The sequence below is a fragment of the Pseudoliparis swirei genome, chromosome 17, assembly GCF_029220125.1.
Source record: "Pseudoliparis swirei isolate HS2019 ecotype Mariana Trench chromosome 17, NWPU_hadal_v1, whole genome shotgun sequence".
Taxonomy (NCBI): domain Eukaryota; kingdom Metazoa; phylum Chordata; class Actinopteri; order Perciformes; family Liparidae; genus Pseudoliparis; species Pseudoliparis swirei.
This window is the reverse complement of record NC_079404.1, coordinates 7,638,721-7,656,347: the sequence shown is the minus strand read 5'-3', so window position 1 is coordinate 7,656,347 and position 17,627 is coordinate 7,638,721. Positions and strand designations below refer to the sequence as shown.

General features: G+C 43.3%; 2 protein-coding genes across 2 annotated transcripts in view; one reads left to right on the top strand and one right to left on the bottom strand.

Annotated features, from left to right (window-relative positions):
- Positions 1–150: 150 nt before the first annotated feature.
- map10 (microtubule associated protein 10) lies at positions 151–2,825 on the bottom strand. The gene has a single exon (XM_056435686.1). The coding sequence runs from the start codon at positions 2,739–2,741 to the stop codon at positions 318–320; it is 2,424 nt and encodes an 807-aa protein (XP_056291661.1). The 5' UTR covers positions 2,742–2,825; the 3' UTR covers positions 151–317.
- Positions 2,826–3,556: 731 nt separating this feature from the next.
- LOC130207561 (signal-induced proliferation-associated 1-like protein 2) overlaps positions 3,557–17,627 on the top strand; it is a 94,601-nt gene continuing 80,530 nt past the window's right edge. Inside the window, exon 1 of the mRNA XM_056436207.1 lies at positions 3,557–3,643. The gene's annotated coding sequence lies outside the window, so the exon portion shown is untranslated. The remainder of the gene's footprint in view (positions 3,644–17,627) is intronic.

Below are 17,627 nucleotides of genomic sequence, written 5' to 3'. Positions count from 1 at the left end.
AATCCAAAACACAACTGCGTCATGCAAAACATGCAACCTCGGTTTTGCTGATCAAATACTACCACAGGAGAAATGGAAAGTAGCAGCAAGTATTTAAAGGAACAGCGTTATGAGCTACAGGCATTAACTGAATGAATAACACGTACAATGTTCACACTATTTCCACAAAAAGCTGGTCTTTATTCAGAAGAAAACATACACCTAGATACACATTCCCTGGATTTGTACACTATAAAACTACTCATCCGTTTCACAGGATTAGGGGAGCTAGTTTAGCGTTGGTGCTACCACAATGTGGAATTATATATTTTATTACTTTACATCGTGTAACCAGGGAGTTTGTTGACCACTAGCTCAGATATATGCCGATATTCCTTTTTGAAATCCAGAGATCCAAGCTCGTCCTCCAGTTCCTCGACCGAGGATACCGATTCTGCAGAAAATCCCCGGGAATGACCGCTGTCCTTGGCTAACCTGCTCCTTTCACCTCTTGAGGATACGAAACAGTCGGACCCAGAGCCCCCTTCCACCCTGCCACTGTCCGTCATGATCGTTTTTCTGGAGCGTATGGTTCGCAAGGAGCCTGACCCGTCTCCGTCGCCGTCCTCGGAGGAGAAGCTGAGGGCCGAGGCGTGGGTTCGAGGTCGGATAACATGCGTGGCCCTCAAAGCGCGCTGCGGAGAACAGGGAGCTTTGATGGGCACGGGGAGGACTGCTCTCCTCCGGAAATGGTCAGAATCGGAGTTGCAGAAGTCCAAGCGAACAGGAGACTCTGGGCTGCTCAAGGAGTCAGGGGAGAAGGCCTCACTGAGCTCAAAGCTGTTAAAGTCATCCGCATAGTCTGCCTCCTCGTTTCCTTCCCCGCTGGAGTCTGAAAATGAAGATTTGGGGGTGCTGTGTCGGCCACTTCCCAGAGAATCAATTTTCTCTCCGTGCCTGTCAGCTTCCGCCTGTGACCCGACCTTATTTGATTCACTGTGGCGCTCCTTCTTGTCGTTGCTCTTGGCAACATGATTATCATCCACACAGGGGACGTGAATACATTTCAAGCCTCTTTCAAAAAGGGAAGTCATTTGTGAAACTTTCAGGGAGTCTCTGTCTTGTTCACCATGAACTTTCCCACGCAGGATTTTTTGTTTTAGTGTGATAGTTCCTTGTAGTGCAGAGTCCACTGCCACGCTTTGCATCCTTGTCTCTACATTTTCATTCAGACTGGAGCTCTGATTTTGAGCTCTGCTGTCAGGCTTCACAATCTTTTTACTTGATTTCGTCTTCCCTTTGGCCAGACTTGGCTGCACTTCATTCTGCATCAAGTCTGTGCATTCACGCCGTTTTACTTTAAGAGGAGAGATTTGCTTCAGCCTCAGATTGAATGTTTTAGTTGTGCCATACACAAGCCTCTTCCTGGGGGACTTGCTAGAGTTTTTCCTCTCGAACAAAGCCTCCTCTTGTTTGTTTTTCACTTTTACAGATGCAGGCCGAACTGCTGGTGTGGAACGGTGTCTGGGGGAATGTACATGCTTAAAGTGGGGACCAGTTCCCTGACCGCTTTTCTGCGACGTTTCGGCGTGCTCCTTTCTTGGGGCGTTTCCATACCCAACCGAAGGCTCCGTGGAAGCAGGCCCGTAAATCCAAGGAAGCTTGGGATGAATAGACGCGGGCTGGTCTGGGTTCGGGCCGTTCAACTGTGACAGCTCAACAAGAAGAGCGTTTAGTAGAGGCAACTGGCGTAAGGCCTCGCCGAGGGCATTTGGAGTCCCCTTACTTGTTTCTGGGTTTTCGCGTCTAGTTCTCCGGTCCGTGACTGGAGAACTTGTACTTTCTTCTGAACATGTGTCTTCAAATGTAAATACATCTGGGTTTGAATTTGCAAAGGTGCAATCCCCTCCTTCATTTCTGTTGTTTTCCTCTGCAGAATTACTGTAGAAGAGGTGCGGTGGACAAAATATTGTGAAATCTTCGTCACGGTCGCTTTCTGTTTCTTCAAGTGTCTGAGGCACTGGGCCACTGACCCGTTTGTCCTCATTTATTAGGTTTACGGCTTTTTCATTTGATTGTTTGTTGTTTTGAAGGTCTCTGCGGGCATCAGACTCGGCCGGTGTTGTTGGGCAGATATTCCCAAGGTCAAGGGGCATGGATTCTGGGATGCTTTTCACTGCGTTACTTTGATACACATGTTCTTCTCCATGTACACTAGTGCTTTTAAGACTTGTCTGTGTGATAGATGGTAGTAAACTAACTCCCAGACTTAACAGTTTGTAACTCAGGGAAATTGATCCAATTGTCTTCCCTGTGAGGTCGCAAACACCAACAACCCCCCTTTCGCCGTGAGACGAGGGAAGAGAAACACCATGTTCATTCGCATCCTGGCGGATTCTGTCCATCGCTCTCGCCAGTGAGATGAGCGAGGTACCAAGTAGTTTGGGGATATCCTCCTTCACATCCAATACCATGACATAGAGAGGGGTGCTGGACAAATTGGCATGCAGAGAGTTCCCGTTCATTTTGAAGAAACAAGACTTCCCCCGGTTAAAGGCGTGTTCTCCCTGCTGACCCCGCTGCTTGATGCCACCGCCGCTCCGCTGAGGCCGATGGACGAGCAGCGTGGGGAAATCCAGTAATCGTACTCCAAGAGCCAGGTCGTCGGACACTTGGCTTACTTTCTCGACTCGGATGTATTCCACCAAAAGCTCAAATGAAAACAGAGTCTCGAGATCATCGCTATATGCTGGTCCTGCCATCCTGCCATCTGGGTGACAATAAAACAGCAACAACAACGGGCTAAACAACTGTTAGCTAACTAGCTAATCCGCAAATAGAGTGTATATCGGCTCCATGGAAACAAACAGCTGTCGCGAGCATTATGCGTCACAAAATGTCCGGGATACCTGGGGAATGTAGTTTTAGTTGAATTTTGGGGAACCATCGCGTACAGCACTGATTATTGATTACTTTTTTAATTGAAATTGTGCTTGGTTTTATTTGTGGATATTTTGGGAGGCTTTGCTTGTTTACATACCGGGAATTGAGAAAGTTTGTTTCCAAAATAAAAAGAAGGGGACATAACAACTGGAGAGATATAAGTGCCGGGTGACAGGTTTCGAAATGAAAGCAATAGTATAACACGAGAGAAGCATAGGTTGAATGAATATGAAGATGCAACTGTATTGATATACACTTTGAGTGAGCATGTGTTCCACTTTTCACCAGATGGTGCCACTGTAGGGCTTACTTGGGACTACAACTGGCTAATGGTAAACAGCACCAGGGCCACTGGACCGAGTTTACATGACAGGCTCATTACTAGTCTTCAACCTGCAGTTGACACATTAGTCTATTAGTGTATCTCAAGCATAGACCAAACAAACCTGTGATAACAGGTCTGTGTGTGGACAAGAGTGAGCCACGGAGAATTTCTCCTGGCGTCGGGTGGGCGGAGTCTGTTCGGGTTGTCATCACCCAGATAGGTGCTGTGCGGATTTCGCGGCGATCAGAGCCGCTTCAGTGTAGAGGCTGACGCCGAGAGAGAGAGAGATCTAAGGCCGACGACCGCAGCTTCAACTGGGTTCAGCCTTTCGGGATAACTAGTACGGTCACCCACCTCGCAGCCTGGACGGGACGCCGCTCTCACTCCCACTTGGAGGTAAGAGGGTCGAATGCAACGTTCGCCTAATTTCCTCCCGCCGACACGACCTACAAACTAAAAAAGTAGAACTGTGGCGGAAAAGTGAGGAGCGCTGCACAGAGTCAGAGCCGCGGAAGGCGGAGAAACTCACGAGCTCATCCGCGCCAATGGTGAATACACGAAGGATAAAGTTGCTCTCAGGCACCGAGGCATGTATTGCGAATTACGGATAAAAAATAACTGCAGGGTATTGTGTTTCAGTAGCAGTCTATATTGAGTATGTGTGTCTGTTCATTAATGGTGCCTTTAACTCACTTACCGGACTCATTGTTTGTTTATTTATCGAGGAGCGTGTCGCCTCCGGTATAGACCAGACTCGAAGCAAAAATAGATCATATGTTGCACAATCCAGAAGGCAGACTGTCATATTTAATCTTTTGTTTGTTTCTTTTACTGTTAATTGTACTGCACGTTGTCGCATATTTTTGTTATGGAGGTTTTGGTGGTAGTAGTGGTGCTATGATGTGTGTGTGGTGGGTAATTGGACTGACCTTGCACAGAACTGTATTTTCAATTAATTTGTGCTTCCATGAAAACGGTGGGGGGCGATAAAGGCATCAATGTCCAACCGGTTATGGATAATAAAGGTGAGGCCCACCGTCCTGCGGGTTATTCCATTGTTGTGGGAAGCCCAGCGTGGATTTTTATTTTTAATTAACAATTTATCGAAGTAGGGGTCAAATAAAAATATCTCAGACTGGCACGCCTGATCTTAACCCTTTAATTCACGTTTGTTGTTTTGTGGTATCTTTACTTTTTTCCAGAAGTGGGAGCTTATCAGTTTGTACAGACAAGGAACAATTTCCCTTAACCTCTGACTTGTTTTTAAAATGTGGCAGCCTGCTTGTATACAGCATGCTCATTCTTGCTTCATTACTGGCTGCTCCTGTGGCCTATTCAACATACAAATGAGCTCTAAACAAGTGAAATCATGTTTGTTTTCCAGCACTATATCCTTTGCTGTCTTCTTGCAGGAAATTTAGCCTCACAATAACCAACTTCCCAATAAAGGGGAAACAAACAGGCCCTCATGCCGTTGGCTAGCTGCAGAAACAACAACAAAGTGCTCTTGAGTGGCAATGTAAGTTTCCATTGTTTCATTCTCTGTGCTCTGCATTTCTGTCCCCGTGGCTTCACAGCTCCCATCTGAACAGATCAAGCATAACAAGTTATTTTCTCCTAAATTGTTGAAAATCAATAAGACGCCATTAGATTTCACAGGGTTTTCACATCTGGGAAAGATCAGTTTTCTGTGAGTCTGTGCCGAACTAAGTAGGCATTTAAGATCACTCCAGTATGTTCATTGCCTGGTATAACATTTAACATATTTTCCCTTTTCACGCTATATATGTTTGGCTTAAGGTTTGCATGTCAGGGAGGAAAATGACTAGTTCTCTGAGTGGGCATTAAGACAGCTGCAGTGATGTGTGAATGGTTTGCTATTATTGTGCACTGAAGCCAAAATCAACCCTATTAATCTGCTCATTTTCTCTCGTCACCAAACAAACATTCATATTAGCCGTTGTCTGTTTTACAGTTGAGTTTGAGTTCATGCCGTGCCTCATTATATGGTTGCACCCAATCTTGATATTGACTGATTCCCACTGTTACTTTTTCTGTTGGAATTGTCGTGTTTTTCTTACATTATAGAAGGGAGGACAGACTTTTTACATATAGATGAAAGGTAGATCTAAGACATGATCTTCCCTATTGTTGATGAAAATGAGGCTGCCTGGGCCCCAATAATGACAGTGCCAGGGAAAGTCTTAAAGTTCTGTTGCATTCTGCCATCGGTACAGCGCAGCAGACAGGGCCCCGAAGAAGAACATTTTCTCATCTATTTCTATGGCTAACAAGTGCAATTGAGCTGGATAAATATGTCTTTCAAAATAAAGTTACTGAGCACAATGTGTGCTCAGATGAAGAATAACACACCTGTCATGATTGGCAGAGGAGCGGCTTCCTGTGACATGTCCGGAGGCTGTATCCAGTCATTGCAGAGCTGGTTAGGATGTCTTCTTGGCCTCGTGGGCTTGGAGACGCCCCTCTCGAGTTACAGCCATTGGGTTTGCCTGCAAAGACATTACCATAACACAGCACTGTTTGGGGTCTTTCTTAAGGATTGGGAAGTTACTTAACAGCAGTGGCTTGTTTCAGCCTTCTTGTCTCTCCCCCACTGTTACCTTGTGATTTCCCCTTGTTTTTTGTCTCTGTTCCCACGGTGCTTTGCTACCAAATTGCTGACTGGTCATGATTTGGAAAACACTAGAGGGGAGAAAAAACAAACAGCTGGACTTTAGGGCCCTATTTCTCATACCTGGCTAATGTAGTTAGCGGGATCATTTCGAGGATGAGATTACACAAGCGAGGCTTTTCAGTTCCACAAAGCAAGTTTGGAAAAATCACCATAGCAACAAATCAAAAAATGTGAACCTGCTCCAGCGCAGGTTCATTCAGTCGAGCTGGATAATCTGGCCAAGCCACCAGGAGGAAATGGAGCTCACTTCCTCATTGATGAAGCAGCGATATTAGTTAAATTAGAGTTTTATAGGGAGAGCGTTCTCATCACGTCATGATGACTTCCTTCATGAGCACTATCCATTCTGCCCACAAAGAATAATTTATTTACAGACCTTCTCGAGCCAAGTTGAACACCACACGCTGCAGCCGGCATTAACTCAAAGACCGTATGCAGAGCCTCATTTTTTTGTGCAAGAGGTACATTGTGGTACATTGTGGTACATTGTTGTAAATTTGTGTAAAGTGTTGTACATTGTTTTACAGTGTTGGCGATGCAGGATATCAGGAAAGCCGCTCTATGCCAAGCTGTTCATAAAGTTTATTTAGCCCTTGAGAAACTTCTGGATGTGTTCATTATGTTCCCTGACCCGTACACAGATTCACACACACATATTAACACTCCTATTCTATATGGTCATCTCCACATCAGGTATATACACATATATATGATCTACTTTTTCTGGAAGAGTTGAGCCATTAAGCGGACTGCTAGCATGCACATTTAAAGAAATATAATCGGATTGATTGGGGTAATGAGGGACTTAAAATGATCTGATACATTTCCCAAACACTTATGCTGCTTTCAAACCGAACGCGTTGAAAGTAGATTCATGAATAAACAGACGATAATGGATGAGAATAAAGAGGATTTTCATCCAGTTATTCAGACGTAGTCGCTTGTGAAAGTTATCGAGCGGTGTGCGACTACGGTGATGTTATGTATAATTATATACAGGACTGTCTCAGAAAATTAGAATATTGTGATAAAGTTCTTTATTTTCTGTAATGCAATTAAAAAAACAAAAATGTCATGCATTCTGGATTCATTACAAATCAACTGAAATATTGCAAGCCTTTTATTTTTTTAAATATTGCTGATTATGGCTTACAGCTTAAGAAAACTCTAAAATCCTATCTCATAAAATTTTAATATTTCCTCAGACCAAGTAAAAACAAATATTTATAACAGCTGAGTGTTTGTCAAGGCTCAGGAAACCCTTGCAGGTGTTTCGAGTTAATTAGACAATTCAAGTGATTTGTTTAATACCCTACTAGTATACTTTTTCATGATATTCTAATATTTAGAGATAGGATATTTGAGTTTTCTTAAGCTGTAAACCATAATCAGCAATATTAAAAGAATAAAAGGCTTGCAATATTTCAGTTGATTTGTAATGAATCCAGAATGCATGACATTTTTGTTTTTTAAATTGCATTACAGAAAATAAAGAACTTCATCACAATATTCTAATTTTCTGACACAGTCCTGTATATGATATTGTTATGAACCCATACACGAGGGAGTTTGATGTTCTGCCGTTTGTGGGAGTTCCACAGCAAGTATAAAGCAGAACAAGTGGTTATTTCTTTCGTGGGTGTATACCTGTTTCCGTGGAGATAATGAAAGCGGTGTTAGATGTTCATGATTATGGTCTGGAATTCCTCATATGCATTCATGATCATCTCCTGCTCCTCAGTGGAGAAAAAAAGTATTTTCCTTTCAGTTTATTTGACTTTGTGCCATTATAAAATTATGGTTTCGCTGATCGATGCTTCCCCCTTTTGAAGTTGGACAGGCACACACAATCATCTTGAGGACTGACGTCTGGTTCAAATTAACAAGACAGTTTGAGGGCGGATCAGCCTTTAAGAAACCGAGATAGCCTGATGTCAATCATCTCGTTAATTTAAGCGGGATAATAGAACATTTGATCGACTTTTTTGAGCCACGTATGAGAAATAGGGCCCAAGTTCAGACCACGTTTGTTAGGAGTGATGCATTTCTCCAAACCACGTGGCGCACCCGTTTCCCAACCGATCCCACACCACATGCATGTGACAAGGATCAGGAAGCTGGTCTGGTCAGGTCTGAGCGGGATGACCGCCTGGCTGCCTAGCCCGGACTCTCAGTCGGCCTCCCAACCAAATCCTGTTGCTTCAAAACAAACCAACCAGCAGACAGGGAATCACATGCTGCCTGCTCCTGTTGTGAGAGCCAGACTCTCTCCTGCGTCTTTTTGTCAGCCTTTGTTGTGATTGCAGTCTGGATTTATGGACAGATTTAAGCCACTCATCACCGTCGGGGAAAGCGCAGATGCCGTCTATAGGTCGATGTTTTTTTATGAATTGGTCTCCCGTTCCACCAGGGGTCTGTTTATGGTGGATGTGTGGGTGCTTGACAAAAACTCTCTCTCTCTCTCTCTGGATTTGAAACATCGGTTAGATTTGTAACGTTGGTGATCCCTTTAAGAGCTCCAGAACTTTGTGCCTCATCAGTGGCAGCAATACTTCCCATTAGTTTGGGATGAACAGTCAACCTCCCATACGATTTTCAGAGTGATTTTCAAACCCGACTCCCAAAGGATCCTGTGACTTTAACTAGGGATGCACCGATCTGATCGGCGCCGATCCATATCGGCCGATATTGCCATTATCGGTTTTGTTCGGCGTTCTCAAAACGGCCGATCAAAACGGCCGATCAGATGACGTAACATCTGCGAGAACTATCAGACGTTTCAATCGCGGCGCATCGCAATGGAGAAATCGCCGCGAGGGCCGCAGAGTGAGAGGTCCACGCGGGGATCCTCACGCACCGAGCGGCGCCCCGCCCCCGAGTTGAATCTCTGTCAACTCATCCGACACTCACATGTCTGCCCCTATAGACTGATGCTCACGGTAAACGCATTCGATCAGGAGCGCGCGAGGGTTTTGATAACGTTAGCGGAAGGATTTATGTGACAACATCCGGTTTTGCAAAGTTAGCGGAAAGAACCACGTGAAACAACATCTGTTTTTCAAAATAAGATGTCGACAAATCATACACTAGCATATAAAAGTAAACAATGAACTGATGTATCTTTATAGATCGTTTCTGAGATTTAGCTTAAATTATGCTAACATTAAAACATTTTTACTGTACCAAGGAAGAGTTTATAAAAATAAGTCAGACTTTTGTATGTTAAAAAAAGTCGTGTATATAGATTTCCCCAAGAGTTCCAGGAAATGAATAATGCAGATGTGTTCCATACATATCTGAAATCCCCTACAATAGCAATCAAACAATTTTAATGTATCAATTAGGACATTTTTCAAAGTAAAAGTCCTAAATGTTTCAAGAAATCTGTAATTTCTTTCATGTTTGAGTTGCTTTATATATGTATTTCCTCATAGTCCTAGGCAATAATGCTCCACAATAAATAGAATGCTTCAATCGACACCGTGATCGGTATTATCTGATCGGCAGATACTGATTTCAGTGATCGGTGATCGGTATTATCGGTGATTGGCAGATACTGATTTCAGTGATCGGTGATCGGCACAAAAAACCTGATCGGTGCATCTCTAACTTTAACTGCTCCAAGGTCCGCACTTTGGGTACTTTTCAGGCCACTTTTGACTTCATTGCACATTATAGGAATTGTCATGCATTATGGCCTCAAGAAAGCGTGTTTAACGGCTCGCTTGGGCGCTGCCGTATGTCAGCATGCATTTCAGGGAACCACAGGAAGATGCCAACAGCCGTTCACAGCTCCATATTTCTGCTCTTTATGTGATATGCACAAATGAGATGTTAAAGCCTGTGGAGTGTTTCTTAAAGACATATGTGGATTGCCGTCCTTTTGTGCCGCTTTTCTTGTTTATGTATTGTATTTGTATCTCGATGTGTCCTTGGTTAATCTGAATCCTACTGAAGTGATTAAGCCTTTTCAAAGCGGCATAGATTAGATGCAGATGGACGCTGTGTTTGGTCAGATGTAATGCCTGCCATTGAAAGGCATTACATTAAGTTATGCTTTTCCTTTTTTTTCTCTGTTGTATAGAAAAGCGAGTACAAAACAGGTACACAAATCCGACCCGAGAAACAGGATGCTTCTCTAAAGGAGAAGCGGATCCATTGAACAACTTCATGGTTACTATTCAGAAGTGTATGTTAATGGTATTCGTAAATGCTATTATCTCCAGTATAAATGGCTAAAATAGCTGCCACGCCAGCCTGTCACTTGTGTCTTGTACATCTTGTATCTTTAGTTTCCCACCATCTTGCCACTCACTGATCCAGTGGCTTGCTGTCAAGCCAGGCGCATTTGAGTGGAAAAAAAATGGTGCCATGGCTGGAGGGGAAGCTGCTGGATGGAGCAGATGCCATAGTGGCAGAAGTCAAATGCTCATCGCGCCATTGCTGCTGAGTTCCCCTGTCAACCTCTGGTGACACACAGCTGAGCATCGCAGAGTCGGTGTTATGTGGGGTCAGAAGGGAATATAAAGGTGTGAGCCGCCTCATGTGGAGCTAGACTATTAATGGACAATAATTTCGACCGGAGCAATAGATGCCATGTCCTTTTTTTGCTGCAGTGCAGATGATGAAAAATATGTTCTATCCACGTATTAGATATTATTTCTGGTCAGTGGGAAAACAAATCATCATGTCCAGGGTGTCCCCTGCCTTCGCCCTATGTCAGCTGGGATCGGCTCCAGCGCCCCGCGACCCTAATGAGGATGAAGCGGTATTGATAATGGATGGATGGAAGGGAAAACAAATCATATGAAGTGCTTGGACCAGATTGGGCCTTGCTGTTTTACGAAGACTTTTTGAAACCTCATGAAGGTCTGCGCTGAATTCCATCATTACGCATTATTGTCAGACGGATACAATCACAGTCTCCAGATGGAGCCCTGACAGTCGACACGGTCATCTGAAAGAAAATCATTAATCAAGAAAAAAATTTGGTGGTGGCAAAATGTTGGTCATCTCAGTTTATAAAGGACGACGATTATTGTCTAATTGGCAAAGATTAAAAAAATCTTTGCGATCGCTCACCTTACCCCAAAATGGAGGCAAAACACAGCCTTCTGGTTTTGCACAAGATCCATGAGTCATGTAACTCTTGTTCCTGGTGTGACTAGTTTTATGGAGGCATTTCTGCGCAGTGAACAGAAGTGCAAATACTACTCATCAGATCCGTAAGCAAAAAAAAAAGGTGCATTTGCCAAAATTAATTATGTCTGCAACTTTTGTTCCCTTAGGGACTCATTAGTGTCCGTATCAGGAATGTTGCGGGGGAAAAAGGCCAGCGAAAGTTGCTGACCCTCCTTGCATGTTTTGTCTACGTGTCTGTCACTGGGCCACAATGGAGAGAATGAGTACTGGCCAGTCATTAACCCGATTGCCACTGGGTCCACGGACCAGTCGTGACCCACGGGGTTAACTCGCTCTGTGTCCCCCTCAGTGGGCCTGGACAATCAGGACAGCTGACCTCTGTGTTCACAGCCAGCCTCCAATGGGAGATAAGAGGGGATTTGGTTTGTGCCGATGTGCATACCTCCTTCCTACTGTAGCGAAACAGAATGTGCCTGTCTGGATAGGCAGACAGGTCTGGGTGTGGGTGACACATCCACAGTCCTGACTGCATGCCTTTACACTGTCTATTCATTCATTGAGCAACAACGCCTCTGTCAGGTATGGAATTAATCAAAATGTGACACACTAAGAGGTGTCATATAAACACATAAATACAGCATTGTCTATAAATGAACCAGCCTGCCAAATGAAATGTTTAAGATATGAGTTGATTTGAAGGATGGAATTATTTCCCATATAATTGGTGTATTTCTTGTATTATTCTCAAGATAATTTATTTCATGACTATTAATAAGTAAATAGAGATTGGAGTACAGTAAATTAAACCTGTCGTCACAAAATATAGGACAATACTGCACGAAACCCCCCGTTGCAAACATCTGCGTCCTTTGACTCTCAAATCGACCCTGGGGGAGCCAAGGAGCAAGCGGCCATCGCATGAGTTGTTTTAAAGCGCAAAAGCCCGTTGACTTGTTTCTGATGGCGGTCGATTGTAATTGCCAAGTAAAATGAAGCAGAGCTGTGACAGATGTGGCGTAAAGTGCTCAGCTTTAGGGTGTTTGTGTGTGTGTTTGTGTGTGGGTGGATGCATTTGCTGCTGAAGTCGGTACATCCTTCACTTAACCTCACCAGGGCACTCACACTGCCTCTGCACGGTTGTTGAGCATGATGTTTTTCTTTTCTTTTTTCCACTGCATGGTTCGGATTAGGGCTGCAACTAACGATTATTTTGATAATCGATTAATCGGTTGATTATTTTATCGATTAATCGGATAAAAAAACAAAAACACTTTAATTTTCAACCCTTTATTCAAAACAGAGTCCGTACGGTCATGGAAAACCTGGAAAAGTCATGGAGTTTTTAAATGGCTATTAGCAGGCCTAGAAAAGTAATTGAAAAAATAAAATCCCAAAATATTTGGAAAAGTAATGCAAATTTGTTTTATTCAAATGTTAATTTACACGGTATATATACGGTATGCTTTGGAATTCTCATTGTTAGTTTAAATACTACATCTTCTCACTTTGTCACGTATAGACAGAGTTTTCACAAAATGTTTAATCATGGAAATTTGGTTTAAAGTCATGGAAAGGTCCTGGAGACCCACTGGTCAGCATGTGGATGGACCCTGTCCACTGGTCAGCATGTGGATGAACCCGTCACAAACAGACTGACAGCGCTTTACTCTCCTTAGCAGTGGTCCCCATGTGGACCGGCCCCCTGAACAATATCAGAGACGCGTTCCGATTTATTATTTTTTTCACCTGGCCCGCTGCCGTTGAGATTGCAGTGAGACGCGGAAAAAATGTGAAGTGGTGCTCTTTGCAATAAAACATATTTGATGGGACGAGTCGCGTCTCGGCCAATCAGCGTTCAGATGTCGACAGCGTTTGGGAAGTTAGTTTAGCTTGAATGTTAGTCCGCTACATCTGCTGCTGTCACGCTGCACGGTGTAGCGATACTAACAAAGTACCAGTACGTTAAAAACGATGTGATTTAGCATATTTTTAGTCTCGATACTTCATTAAAAGAGCGCACGATCAGAGCTCACGCGCTGCTCCGCTCCGTTAAATGTTGTCTCCACGCGCAGCGCTCACAGCGAGTGGCGTGTGGCTTATCTCCGTTGCCTTTCTCCGTGGAAAAATATTTTCCACTATCCGCCACGGAATAAATAACCACGTTTCTCGTTGTACTCTTGTGGAAATGCCACACACGTCGTGACATGTAGCGCTATGGTACCTGGGTTCATAACGTCACCCGTAGGCGCACTCAGCTCCGTGAATGTCTCCGACTACGTGAATGACTTCCGCATCCAGCGCCACGTGAGCAGCAGCAGCCAATTAGATTCATCAACAGAGGAGCAGCTCAGCGCTGATTGGCTCTCACAACGCAGCGTTCGTCTCTCCCTCCGCTCTGGTTTCCCCTGCGCCGCTCCCAACTCAACTTTTTTTATACTCCGTGACTTATTGAGCGCTGTAATAATCGCGACACAACGAATCGATAATGAAATTCGTTGCCAACTATTTTAATAATCGATTTTTATCGATTTTATCGATTCGTTGTTGCAGCCCTAGTTCGGATCGACTCTCTATTTTCTTAGTGCTCCCTCATTGTAGGCGGAACTCTCAGTTGATCGTGCTAGTCAAACCGACATGAACAACAGGTTGCTTCAATAGATTATACATTGTAAGGAAGTTCCCTTGATCATTATTTCCTTAGTGCAGTGGTTCTCAAACTATGGGGGCGCGACCCTCAAGTGGGGCGCCGAGGTATTACAGGTCGGGCGCGGGGGCAGTGCGGAGAACTTCACATATTCCAAAAGTACGTGTAAATATTTACATTACGATTTCGGTGTTAACGGGTTCCGATTGCGCATGCGCGATTGTGACATCACAGATGGTGCGCAGACCAAGGCAGGGAAAAGGAAGGGCTTGTACGCGCTGATCAAGAGTGTCTCCAATGAGCAATGGACATACTGCGTCATACACAGAAGGGCTAGATGTGCCGTGAATTAAATAAGGTTGTGATGCTATCAGCGTGATCAATTTCATAAAAAGAACCACTGTTTTCACTCTGAGGAGACCGGAGCCTTCAGCTGTTTCACAGCCAAGCTCGATGGCTCTCAGGATGAAACGTGTCGTTGAGTCTTTGAGCTCAGAGACATTAAACAGCCGTCATATAATGACATATGTCTTACAGGACAGTACAATTGAAATTGGATACATATCCATACACACATTCTGCAAAGAGAAGGTAGACTCAGTTTATCATTTATTTTATAAGATTGTCTAATGAAATTGGCCTCAGTAAGATATTTGGAAAGCTGAATGAATTCAATCTTCATCTTCAAGGCAGAGAGCAGCAGCTTCTTCAGCTGCAGATGAGGTCAGGTTTCACTCTGAAGTTGAGATGTGGGACAGGCGACTTGATCAAGGGAAGATTGATTCCCCTCAGAATATGAGTGAATTTGAACTAATACTGATACAACTTGATGGCTCACACATATCTGCACACATTTTGTTTTGGCACGTTATTGTTTTGAAAAGATATTTAGTGTAAAACTCGCCATATATTTGAACTTGTTTTGATTAGTTTTTCACATGCTGCACTTATTGTTGTCTTGAAAATATATCCAGTGCAAACATGTTAATTGCAGCCACAATAAGCTATTTGCCAAATATTAGTTATTTTTTGCACAACTTCATTTACATTGTTTTTGTCTGATGAAGCAATCTGGTTTAATTAAAAGTGAATGCAATTTTCTTTATTCTATTATTTGAAAAAGCACAGATGGAGGAGTCACGCAAAGTTGTTATTTCAATAAAATTAAGCGTCTACAATTTAGTTACAATTTTGTTCGGGTGGTGGGGCGTGAACATTTTTCTCCCTCCGAAGTGGGACGCGACAGTTTGAGTTTGAGAACCACTGCCTTAGTGTCACAAATTAATTGATCTAAAAATACAAGAAAAACGTGTCCTTTGCTGTTTTGACAGAGTGGCTTTGGGTTGTTTTGAGACGGCCTATTCTGCTTTGTGTACAGTACTGACGGGAATGTACACGTTTTCTGGCTATCAGCCTTTTTACAGGAAGGAACATTCTGCTAAACAACCCTTTATCAATTGAGAAAGTGTCTGTTTTTAGTTGGTTCCTTTCATGTTGCTAGCTCACTGACGTGAGACAAATTAGAAAGTCTGTTCATGGTCTGTAGTCTGTCATTGTGTTTTTAAAAGTGCTGAACAAACACGCTGGGAGGAGGATGTTTTTCTTGTTTGGGTTTCCACTGATCCATAAATCAGATAATAAAGAGTTTGCTTTTTCCAGAAGTGGGAGCTTATCAGTTTGTACAGACAAGGAACAATTTCCCTTAACCTCTGACTTGTTTTTAAAATGTGGCAGCCTGCTTGTATACAGCATGCTCATTCTTGCTTCATTACTGGCTGCTCCTGTGGCCTATTCAACATACAAATGAGCTCTAAACAAGTGAAATCATGTTTGTTTTCCAGCACTATATCCTTTGCTGTCTTCTTGCAGGAAATTTAGCCTCACAATAACCAACTTCCCAATAAAGGGGAAACAAACAGGCCCTCATGCCGTTGGCTAGCTGCAGAAACAACAACAAAGTGCTCTTGAGTGGCAATGTAAGTTTCCATTGTTTCATTCTCTGTGCTCTGCATTTCTGTCCCCGTGGCTTCACAGCTCCCATCTGAACAGATCAAGCATAACAAGTTATTTTCTCCTAAATTGTTGAAAATCAATAAGACGCCATTAGATTTCACAGGGTTTTCACATCTGGGAAAGATCAGTTTTCTGTGAGTCTGTGCCGAACTAAGTAGGCATTTAAGATCACTCCAGTATGTTCATTGCCTGGTATAACATTTAACATATTTTCCCTTTTCACGCTATATATGTTTGGCTTAAGGTTTGCATGTCAGGGAGGAAAATGACTAGTTCTCTGAGTGGGCATTAAGACAGCTGCAGTGATGTGTGAATGGTTTGCTATTATTGTGCACTGAAGCCAAAATCAACCCTATTAATCTGCTCATTTTCTCTCGTCACCAAACAAACATTCATATTAGCCGTTGTCTGTTTTACAGTTGAGTTTGAGTTCATGCCGTGCCTCATTATATGGTTGCACCCAATCTTGATATTGACTGATTCCCACTGTTACTTTTTCTGTTGGAATTGTCGTGTTTTCTTACATTATAGAAGGAGGACAGACTTTTTACATATAGATGAAAGGTAGATCTAAGACATGATCTTCCCTATTGTTGATGAAAATGAGGCTGCCTGGGCCCCAATAATGACAGTGCCAGGAAAGTCTTAAAGTTCTGTTGCATTCTGCCATCGGTACAGCGCAGCAGACAGGGCCCCGAAGAAGAACATTTTCTCATCTATTTCTATGGCTAACAAGTGCAATTGAGCTGGATAAATATGTCTTTCAAAATAGTTACTGAGCACAATGTGTGCTCAGATGAAGAATAACACACCTGTCATGATTGGCAGAGGAGCGGCTTCCTGTGACATGTCCGGAGGCTGTATCCAGTCATTGCAGAGCTGGTTAGGATGTCTTCTTGGCCTCGTGGGCTTGGAGACGCCCCTCGAGTTACAGCCATTGGGTTTGCCTGCAAAGACATTACCATAACACAGCACTGTTTGGGGTCTTTCTTAAGGATTGGGAAGTTACTTAACAGCAGTGGCTTGTTTCAGCCTTCTTGTCTCTCCCCCACTGTTACCTTGTGATTTCCCCTTGTTTTTTGTCTCTGTTCCACGGTGCTTTGCTACCAAATTGCTGACTGGTCATGATTTGGAAAACACTAGAGGGGAGAAAAAACAAACAGCTGGACTTTAGGGCCCTATTTCTCATACCTGGCTAATGTAGTTAGCGGGATCATTTCGAGGATGAGATTACACAAGCGAGGCTTTTCAGTTCCACAAAGCAAGTTTGGAAAAATCACCATAGCAACAAATCAAAAAATGTGAACCTGCTCCAGCGCAGGTTCATTCAGTCGAGCTGGATAATCTGGCCAAGCCACCAGGAGGAAATGGAGCTCACTTCCTCATTGATGAAGCAGCGATATTAGTTAAATTAGAGTTTTATAGGAGAGCGTTCTCATCACGTCATGATGACTTCCTTCATGAGCACTATCCATTCTGCCCACAAAGAATAATTTATTTACAGACCTTCTCGAGCCAAGTTGAACACCACACGCTGCAGCCGCATTAACTCAAAGACCGTATGCAGAGCCTCATTTTTTTGTGCAAGAGGTACATTGTGGTACATTGTGGTACATTGTTGTAAATTTGTGTAAAGTGTTGTACATTGTTTTACAGTGTTGGCGATGCAGGATATCAGGAAAGCCGCTCTATGCCAAGCTGTTCATAAAGTTTATTTAGCCTTGAGAAACTTCTGGATGTGTTCATTATGTTCCCTGACCCGTACACAGATTCACACACACATATTAACACTCCTATTCTATATGGTCATCTCCACATCAGGTATATACATATATATGATCTACTTTTTCTGGAAGAGTTGAGCCATTAAGCGGACTGCTAGCATG